Source organism: Arvicola amphibius, chromosome 2 (assembly GCF_903992535.2).
Source record: "Arvicola amphibius chromosome 2, mArvAmp1.2, whole genome shotgun sequence".
Classification (NCBI taxonomy): domain Eukaryota; kingdom Metazoa; phylum Chordata; class Mammalia; order Rodentia; family Cricetidae; genus Arvicola; species Arvicola amphibius.
In genome coordinates, this window is record NC_052048.2 from 154,033,942 (window position 1) to 154,044,774 (window position 10,833).

The 10,833-nt window shown below is 42.0% G+C and overlaps 1 protein-coding gene across 1 annotated transcript in view; it reads right to left on the reverse strand.

Annotated features, from left to right (window-relative positions):
- Pon2 (paraoxonase 2) overlaps positions 1–8,338 on the reverse strand; it is a 33,692-nt gene extending 25,354 nt beyond the window's left edge. Inside the window, exon 1 of the mRNA XM_038318477.2 lies at positions 8,183–8,338. Within this exon, the coding sequence (XP_038174405.1) occupies positions 8,183–8,256 (74 nt within the window). The 5' untranslated portion in view covers positions 8,257–8,338. The remainder of the gene's footprint in view (positions 1–8,182) is intronic.
- Positions 8,339–10,833: the final 2,495 nt, after the last annotated feature.

Below are 10,833 nucleotides of genomic sequence, written 5' to 3' on the forward strand. Positions count from 1 at the left end.
ATCCTGGGTTTTTTGTTTTTCCATATAAAGTTGATTATAGTTCTATCAAGGTCTGTGAAGAATTTTGTTGGGATTTTGATAGGGATGATTATCTCGAATATCACCATAGAATCTTCATCTGGCAATGGATGGAGATAGAGACAGAGACCCTCATCAGAGCAATAGACTGAGCTCCCAAGGTCCAATTGAAGAGCAGAAGGAGGGAGAAGATGAGCAATGAAGTCTGAACCACAAGGGGTTGGTCCACCCACAGAGACAGTGTGCCTGTTCTAATGGGAGCTCACCAAATCCAGCTGGACTGGGACTGAATGAGCATGAGATCAAACCATACTCTCTGAATGTGACAATGGGGGCTGACTGAGAAGCCATGGATGGAAATAGAAATCACCATCCTGAGTGAGGTAACCCAGGCCCAAAAAGATGAACATGGGATGTACTCACTCATAATTGGTTTCTAGCCATAAATAAAGGACATCGAGCCTATAATTCGTAAAAAAAAAAAAAAATCCTAGAGAAGATATATAAGAAGGTGAATCCAAAGAAAAACATAGTTATCCTCCTGGATATTGGAAGTAGACAAGATTGCCTCCTCTACATCTTGAACACAAGCACAATGCTGGGCACAACTGAAGACATTCTGCACTCTTGAGAGGGATGAGGATATGAAGAGTGAAGGGTTAAACTGTACAAATATAGAAATAATCTAGTTATTTGATTCCCATGTGATTCTCTCAAAGGAGAAGTAAATTCTAGTCCAGCGTGTAGGGCAAATAGCGTTTTCAATGGATTTGGGCCATCTGGCTACAAACCAGGAACTGTTAACTGACAGTCATCAACAGGAAATTAATTTTTTTATTCTAGAGACATCGGTCCCCACCCAGACTGCATCTGGACAGAGGACTGTTAGCAGTCAGTCATCTCACCTGAAGACAGGTAGCAATAAGGCAAGCAACACAACAGTGCAACACGCTCTGAGTAAGTGCAATCCTGAACTACCTGCCAGACCTTCCTCTTCACCATATCTTACTGCCTTTGAATTTTAAAATGTTGGCAGGGCTTTATCTTCTGTGTACACATGTATATAGAAAGAGAGCTTTATCTTCTATACACAGATTTGAAAACCGTTTGGAATTCACCCCTATGGCCCCTGCAATGCTTACACTCGTAGCTGAAATTTGGGCTTAGGCATGTAAACCTGGGGAATTTTGTTCAGTCACAGAGGAGCCCACAAGCTGTGTGAGAACTGGGCTGAAGGGTGCTAGAAACTGAAGAGTCAGCCTAGAGAAGTCCTGAGGAATGCCTACTGGACCCCCCAGCTAATCTCTGAGAAGTCAGCTATTTACATGTGAATTAGGGCAAGGAAGGTATCTATCTAAGAAGACAGTCAAGGCAAAAAGCAAAAGGGCACTCTCCCCAAGTGTCAATAAACATACCTTTCGTGTGCATAGATCAGCTGGTGGAGGGCTTGCATAGCTCATACAAAGTCCTGATTTGGGTCCTAGCTCAGCATAAACTAGGCTTTTATGTGGTTTGGGGACTCTGCACTCTGTAGTAAGGAGCCATTTGTTAGTTCCTGGCTTCTCAGCCCCGAAATAATCACACAGTAACTGTATTAATTAAGTCACTGCTTGGCCAATTACTTAAGTATATTGCTAGCTAGCTCTTATTTCTAGAACTAACCTATCTCCCGTATTTTATATTTTACCACAAGGCTTCAGCATGTCTGTCTCTGGTGGTGGCTCCATAGCTTCTCTCTAATGCCTCCTTCTTTCTCCTTGCATTCAGTTTAGTTCCCCCCCACACACACCAGGCCTACCTCTATTCCGTGTGCAGGCCCAAGACAGTTTCTTTACTAACCAATGCTATTCACAGCATACAGAGGGGAATCCCACATTACCTCCTCTTTTCTGTTAAAATATAAAGGAAGGTTTTAACTTTAACATTGTACAATTAGATATAACAAAACAGGTATCAAGCATGAATTATAGTTACAATATTTATATCTACTTTATCTTTTATCATGACTAAGGAAAACTATAAATTCTTCAACTCCATCAAAGACTCCAGAAGGATATATTACTTAAGAAAACAAAAAGTTCATTATAAGCAACTTCCAAAACTCTAGAAATGACAGAGGCATCTTGCTGCCTGGACATTCACCCAAAGTTCTTCTGTACCATTGGGGCATCTATCTTCGGCCTACTGGCCCATAGTATCTGGAAGATTTTTCCATGAAGCAGGAAATTTCAAAGACAGTTCTGCCTATATTGATAGTTTTGTCAGTCATTTTTTTCTGTGTTTTGCAGAATGTCTAGCAAACTCTTTCATGAAGTAGGAACCCTGAAAGACAGTTTCACCTTTAGGCAAGTTCAGCAGTCATTTCTCTGTGGATCCTGCATGTCCAGTTCACACAGATAGCAATAAGCAGTCTAGGCAAGAGCAGTTTCTTGCCCAAATGGCTAACAAACGCCATGAGGAGCCTCTTTGATGCTCATCTTCTTCTTGAAGTAATTGGTGCTGCCAGGAGCAGATGTGTCTCATTGTTACGAAAAGTCCTAAGTTATTAAAACATTTTAAATGCCATATTCTGAAGGTCTTTGAAAGGTTTGAAGAATACCTATTTAACTAAAAAACATCTCTCAATATATAGAAAACCTAAATAACATGACTACAAGCTTGACTATTATAGATAATTATTTATTAACATATATTTCTAAATTATACATACATTTTTAAATTAGCTGTACAAACACAATACCTTAATCAAGAGCAGAAGTATATATAACAAATATATATCAAAATTGACCTTAAATTTGTATCACTAGAGCAAGATTCATACCAATATAAGGTATTCATCTCTATAACATATCCTCCTTTAAATGTAAATAAACATTTATAAACAATATTTGGGAATATGGTATAGTTCTCTCTAAACTCCTGATTTTTATTGGGCAAAGGAATTTTTGGACAGTGTTTATGGTGACCTCTCGGGGGATCTTGATACATCAAACCACATTAGTCTGGAAGGATTCCACAGGTTCTCATCTTCTGTGAAAGCAAAAGCAGAATCTCTTTTCCAAAGCAACAAATCCTTAGACCCAAATTTTGAAGTCAAGATACCTTTAGAGAATATATGCTGGTTTAGTTTAACAGTTTCTGCAATGAAATGTCTCTCTGTACTTAGCTCCTTCACAATCAAAAAAATTAAAGAAAACACAATAATATATATAATCCAGACTCTGTGTTTCCATCTTCATGTGGCTTATTTATTTTAAATCTATTCTTTATTCCTTTGAATCAATGACTGTACTCTGTCTCTTTAAAGACTTTACCTTTTTTCTCAGTCATTTACATCTTTTTTATAACTGTCTATATTCTTTTTCATTTCTCTCCCAAGCCTATGTACATTTATCCAACACTGTGACTCATTTAGAGCTTTTTTTTTAATCAAAATATATTGTGTATCTATAATTATTTTCTGACCAGAAATGCTTCTTAAAATGCTAAGCCCTTCTTATGCACTTAAGTGTCACCATTGCTAGGGGAAATATGGCACTGCCTGTTCGCCCCACCCAGTCCAGCATGACAGCTTTATTTTTAGGCATTAAGCAAGTTGTAGCACTCTCTTCACAAACCCCATTTAAATGCTCCGTAGCTGGACCTCCAGAAAGAGTCAGAGTTTGTGCTGACAGCACAGCCCAGAAAGCCAGCCTTTCAAAACCACAGCTTTTTTTTTTTTTTTTTTTTTTTTGCTACTGCTGAATCAGGAAAACTTCTCTTAAAGGAGCCGCAGCATGCCGCCAGTAAGCAAAGCCCATTCGGGAAAATAAATGTAGCTAAACTCTTTTCTAGTGTCTAGACTTCCTTTCCAAGCCCTCTCATGTTTTATGTAGATTTAGTCGACCATGTTGGATGCCAATTTGTTGTAGGGAGACCACTTGTTTGTTTTCTGGCCACCTGGCAGTTCAGACCCAAAATAATCATACAGAAACTATACTAATTAAATCACTGTTTGGCCAATTAGTTAAGTGTATTGCTAGCTAGCTCTTACATCTAGAATTAACCCATATCCTTTATTTTATATTTTACCACAAGGCTCATGGCCTACTGGCAAGGTTTCAGTGTGTCTATCTCTGGTGGTGGCTCCATGGCTCCTCTCTAATGCCTCCTTCTTTCCCACACATTCAGTTAATTTTCCCTGCCTACCTCTATTTCCTGTGCAGGCCCAAGACAGTTTCTTTATTAACCAATGGTATTCGCAGCATACAGAGGGGAATCCCACATCAACACTCAAGTCTTCATGATGGCCCAGTGACCACATTACTGACTGAGCCATCTCCCTATCCAAGAAGTTCTAGACTTCAGAAAAAGTAAGTGGCACAATGCAGTCACCCAATAAATGATGAGGAGGAGGATGGCAGAAACAGAAATAAAAAGATTGCCCCATCTGAAATGGTCTGAAGGAAACTCTAGAACTTCCTGTCAGAGCTGAGAGAAAAGACATCTGGTATCTGCTAAGATGGCTCAGTGGGTAGAAGAACTTGTTACTCAATCTTCACCTGAGTCTCATTTCCAATCCTAATAGAGATAGAGTAGATAGAGAGAGCCAACTCCTGGGTGTACTCTACACACACACACACACACACACACACACACACACACACACACACAATAATGGCAACATAACAACAATCAAAGTATTTAAAGTTTTGAAGACACAAACACTTAAGCAAACTGTTAAGACTTGTGTCTTGGGGTTTCTGCCCATGCTATGTTCTTTAGTGTACTAAAGTCTCATGACTCTTCCAAGCCTGTCTTTGCAACAGACAGCAACTAGCCTGGGAGTGCTGGCCTACTTTTCCTCTGTTGCTCAAGAAGGGAGGGGCAGAATGGGTGGCAATGGAGCAGCATCCTCCCAGGGGAACCTTAGCCAGCTACAGCTCAGTGGGATAAAAGACAACTTCAGTGACATTTATCCACTGGGGACAAAGGTAATGAAAATTAATCCATTGTTTATCTAAAATGCGAGTTGAAATTTAAGTGGGCGTCCTGGGAGAGAGAAACAGCTTGACAGCCAAAGTTCCATTTTTAATAATTTAATAAGCAAATAGAAGGCGCTAGTTAGTGCAAAAAGAGCAGCACAGAGCAGCCACCCTTTCTTCTGGCTCTGAAAGGCCTTTCCAGCAGGGAGTCAGAGCACCCCATTCTTTGAGAGGAGAAGGTTGCATTTGATCTTGTCACTACACTGCAGGCAGGAGACTTGGGCTATGCTTTGATGTGGGAGGTCCTTCTGTCTATGTGTTGTTTTTATTGGTTAATGAATAAAGAAACTGGCTTGGCCTGTGTGATATGGGCAGAGTAGAGTTAGGCAGGGAAAACTAAAGTGAATGCTGGCAGAAACAAGGCGGAGTCAGAGAAGCCATGTAGCCCCTCTGGAGACAGATGCCAGAATTTTCCCCGGTAATCTGCAATCATGTGGTGATACACAGATTAATGGAGATGGGTTAGTTTAGGATATAAAAGTCAGCCAGAAATACACTTAAGCTATTGGCCAAACAGTATTGTAAATAATATAGTTCCTGTGTGGTTATTTCGGGAGTCTGGGCAGCATGAAACAAACGGCTTCCAACTACAATGCTTCAATCAGATGGTCACCATACTCAGTACAGGATGCGTAGTTAAACCTACCTGTTGTGTAATGATGTCACAGACTGCATACTTATACTAAAAATATGTCCAACAACAGATGGAAAAGGACAATGTGGTGGGCATCAAAGCAGATGCAATGGATGCTACGCAGTGAGAGGAAGGATGGCTAATCCTAGCACCCAGGAGGCCCAGACAAGATCTTCGCGGCACAGATGCCAGTCTGGGCTAGAGAGAGAGAGAGCCTGTCTGAAAGAGTCAGGAGGATGGAAGAAAGAAAAGGAAGTAAGCAAGGAAGAAAAACGGGAAAGTTCACAGATAGTTGTGAAAATTCATAAAAGAAGTATAATAGTGGTTTCCCAAGACTAAGGATGAACCAGAGGCAGTGGAGACACTGGCCAAAGGGTACAGTACTGCGATAAAAGACAGGGGCAATGAATTCTGCTGATCTTCTAAATAACTGCAGTGACTCTAAATAACAATAGTGTACGCTTCCAACTAGGAAGAAAGGATTTTTACTATTCTCCTCTCGAAAAGAAAAGAGCAAGTGCTTAAAGTAATAGCTGTACTAATCATTATGGGTCTTATATAATATGTGTGTGTGTGAGTGTGCACACATGCGCACATATGTTTATGTGTTGAAATATTGACATCGTAACTTATAAGTATGTATACTTACTATATATATATTGATCAAAAACAAAACCTGGCCCAAACCCCTCTAATGCATGAATGCCCTTCAGATGCATTACAATGAAGGGCAACATTGCCATTCCCTACCACAGGCCGAACATCCTCCTTATTCCAATGCTCCAACCCCCACATTCTTTTCACATTGCCTTATCGCCAAGTGAAACTGCAGCTGTGGGACTTTGGAATTGTCCTGCAAGCCATATTATCACTTTGGCCTTGTCTCATTCTTGGGGGTGCAGTGTGGGTCTCCTTTATCATTTCCAACCTTCTGTGATGCTTTCTCCACTGCCCCACATCCAGTCCAGTAGCTCTCCACCCTTACTAAGCACACAGGAGAGGGATGTGGTCTGTGTAGCTCTTCATCCTTACGAAGCACACACCATACACAGGAGAGGGATGTGATCTGTGCTTTGCTTTTGTAGTATGTTGTTGGTGCTGGAACCCTGAACTTCATGCATGCTGGGCAAGTGCTCTATCACTGAGCTACAAAGCAGATCTTTAGGAAAGAGCTAAACAGCAAAGAAAAGAAAATCCTGTGTATCATACTGGTGTGTGCCTGTAATAGCAGGAGATCAAGAATCCTGAGTTGCAAGACTAGACTGAGTTTTAAAACAGAGGATACACAGTGCAACTTCATCTAAAAAAAAATGCAAACCCAAAATCCAAGGCCTAGGTCCCACCTCGACCAACTGAATTAGAATTTGTCACGTAGTGCCACTTGGACATCAGGGCTCCAGGAGATCCTAATATCCAGATTACAACTTCTCTGCCCTTCCTGTTTATTTATACAATGTAGAACTCCTTAGATCAGCTTGATGCTAAACAACCAATAAGCACCAATGCTTCCATTTTGCCTATCAAGGAGAGCCCAACTTTGCAGCCTCAAACACACCCTACAGGCTTGCCCTGTCCTTCTGTGATGTCATGTTGCCCCCTCAGTTGCTGCTCTACAGCGTTCCCCAACAAGGCCCTTTTGCTGGCGCCTTTCTTGCCACGGGAGGGGGTGGGGTGGGGAGGGAGAGATGGTCTCCTTCGCCCACCATAGCTGTCAGATGGCTTCACCTTTGGAGGGCGGCATCTTTTCTGTTTAACCCTATAAATGGTTCCATTTTCCTGTTTTGGAGAGCCAGTTCTGATGTTTTTTCTCCTGTACCAGATATGACTTAGAGTTTCCAGTTCTGTACAGTAACCTGGGGCAAAATGTACCTACTACCTAGTAGGCGCTCAACTGTTCTGGAACTCTTTTGCAAGAGACTTATGAAGTTTGAGTTGGGCGCTTGAAAGCATGATGTCTACCCAGAAGGTTTTCGCTGTAGTTAAAAATCTAATAATCGTTCGCTCTGCTCCTCGAGCTCTGGCGAATAAATAAGGAAATGTTGTAAGGTCAGTAGCTGTCTTTCTCAAGTGTCTTTGATCTCCAGCGCCAGGACTGGGGCGCTGAAGTTTCCCCAACTATTATGCTGGGGAGGGATGGGTTCTGGCTGCGGAGAACAGCACCAGTGACCTAAAATGAAGCTGTATAATTAGAGCGTCCACGCATGAGTAATGGTTTTGTTTTCAAATTAAAGCACTGAGTTTGCCCTTGGGAAATTTGCAAAGCTCTCTCTTGTCCGCCTAGGCAGAATAACTTCGCCACAAGCAAAGCCTGGGAAACTTTTCATAAAGTGTCTAGGTCGTGATGGCCTTGGGCTGGGCCGGCTGAATGGGACACCGATAGGGGTCCAAAGTTCTTCCGTCTGCGCGGTTCCCCCGAGCTGCAGAAGCTCTATCGTTGGTGTCCCTATGAGCAGCTCGGCCATCCCAGTCTGAGGACATGCGACCCGGGGTCCTCCGCAGCACCTACCTGAGCGCCAGGAACCGCTCGCCCAGGAGCGCCAGTCCGATGCCCAGCAGACTCAGAGACACCAGTCGCCCCATGGCGCGGGACCTGCCCGCCGTCTGGTTCCGGCCGGGCCGGGCTGCCCGGGAAGCTGGGCCGGTTCCCCGCCCCGAGCGCAGGGCCGCGCCCGCTCCCCGCCCAGAGCGCCGGTTCTGCAGCCCAGGCTCCGCCCGGCGCCGGGACCTCAGAGCACAGCCGCACATGCTCGCCCTGCAAGCCTACTGAACTGAACTGACTCCTTTCAAAACACCCCGCCAAACCCTGCGCCACTGCACCTGCTCAGGGCCGTGAGAAACTTTAGGGTGACCTTTGTGGAGTTTTCTGGGTTTAGTTAAGTTTGGACTTTGCTTCTGTTGTTTTGGTTAGGCGTTTGGGGGGATTCTCCCCCTCTTTTTTATTTATTTTTGGTTTTGAGAAGCTAGGAATCAAAGCCAGGACCGTTTGTCCATATTAGGCAAATACATCTACAATCATAGAATAGTATTTTTGTTGTTGTTGGATATGTGTGTGTGTGAGATACTTTTGTATTTAAATACAAAATGTATTTAACAGTAACTAATATAGAAAATTTCTTAAACATTATATATTAAAATTGTACTTTGTATTTCTTTTTGTTTTATTAAACATTACATATTAAATATAATATATATACCTTTTTATTTCCGTTTGTTTTGAAGACAAAGTCTCGTGTAGTCCAGGCTGACAGTGAACTTCTGATTCTCCTTGTCTCCATATGCCAAATGCTATGACCCTGACTAGAATAATATGTTTTGGTTTATTTTTTTTAATTTCATATACATGGATGTTTTACTTGCATGTGCGTATGTGTACCACGTCCATGCCTGGTGTCTACAGAGGTCAGAAAAGGATGTCAAATACCCCAGAAAGTGTAGCCAGTGTTCTTAATACTCAGCCATCACTCCAGCTATGATATTTCAAATATTCCTTTCCTGTTTTCTTTTTTACTTGAAAAAAAAAAAGTTCTGCACAGGCTTCACAAAAAGTTAAAGGTAGATTTACATCCTTCTATATTAAGATTTATGTTAGACTAAAATCCCACAAACTCAGAATTCATTGAGTATTAGTAAATTTTCTCTTCTTTCTCCCCTTTTCATTTTAATGCTCATATTTATAGACACATTTTTATACTCATGAGGAGATAAAAAGGAAGCTCACTCCTTGAGACTGGGACAGCTGCTGACTGTAAGTGCAATCATCTGAAATCAGTTTCTCACCCTTTCGATTGCTACCTGCAGAATGGACGCAGAAGTTAGAACTAGTGATTCTTAAGGAATATCATCATTCTTTGACAGTGTTTTATTAATGTAGCCTGGCCTGACTTTGAATTTGAGGCTTTCTTGCCTTACCCTCAGGAGGATTATCAGCATATGCTGCCACATCAGGCCAAACTTCTGTTTTGTAACCAACCATTAAGGAAAAGCAGATGCCTGTTTGTACCTGGGCCATCTCCAAAGGGAAAAGAGGAAGATCTCTCTGCTCCAGGCATCTGTGGCCAGCTCTGGGGAGCCTGGGCTGCATCCAATGGCTGATGGCGGCTGAACAGTTGTCCTTGCTAAGCAGCAGAGGCTGCACACACTGTCTACCACAGCTACCTTTGCAGAGTAATGCTTGCTAAAGCACACAATTAGGTGCCTGGGATTGCAAAAGAGACCAGTTGCACTGAATTTGATTATAGAAGTGTTTTTAAATGAGTGCGTGCCACAAGGATATAGTAATGCCACACTCCTTCACATCCTGGCACGGGAACCACGTTGTGCCCTTAGTAACACCCTTGTGTTAGGTGTGATCTTTAACACGTCAAGTAGAAAGTTCTAGGAGCATTCTTTCAGATGAAGACAAAGGGCCAGGGTTGGTGACTGAGTGCAAGCTCACTATCAGGCTGTGGCAGAGACAGGAGAATATTGGGTTTAAAACTAGTCTAGACTAGATAAAAAGATGTTTATAGAAAGAAAAAAACTGAAATGAGGATAAACATGTTATTTATAGACACTTTTAACAACTGTAATGCGCTATGAAGCTGCTGCTTCCTTTGGTAACAAGATTTCACTGGTGCTGTTTTACCTTCACGAATGAAGAAAATTTAAATTTTCCTTTGAAATCAGTTGGTTTTTCCCCTTCATCCAAAATTATCAACAGATCTGAAATTCTTTCCCTTTCTTTCTTTCTTTCTTTCTTTCTTTCTTTCTTTCTTTCTTTCTTTCTTTCTTTCTCTTTCACTCTCTTTCTTTTTCCCTCCCTCCCTCCCTCCATCCCTCCTTCCTTCCTTCTTTCCTTCCCTGTGTCTTTCTTTCCCTCACAAGCATCCGGACTCTAAAATATACTACCAGATCCTTCTAAATCATTGATGGGTATCATAAGTGATGAAATCTGACATGAGGCATATGGCTGACTGGATAGACAGGTGTGGAGTTCTACCATCTGTGATGTGAATCATCAGGGATGGAACCTCACAAACATGACCAGTATTTAGAAAGGTGTGGTGCTATTACCTAAGTCCCTTGCTTAAGTCTGAGAGTTCGTTCAAAGATTCCTGGGTAGTACATAAAAATATGTCTCATATAATATGAGATACGAACCGGCAAAACATCTTCCTA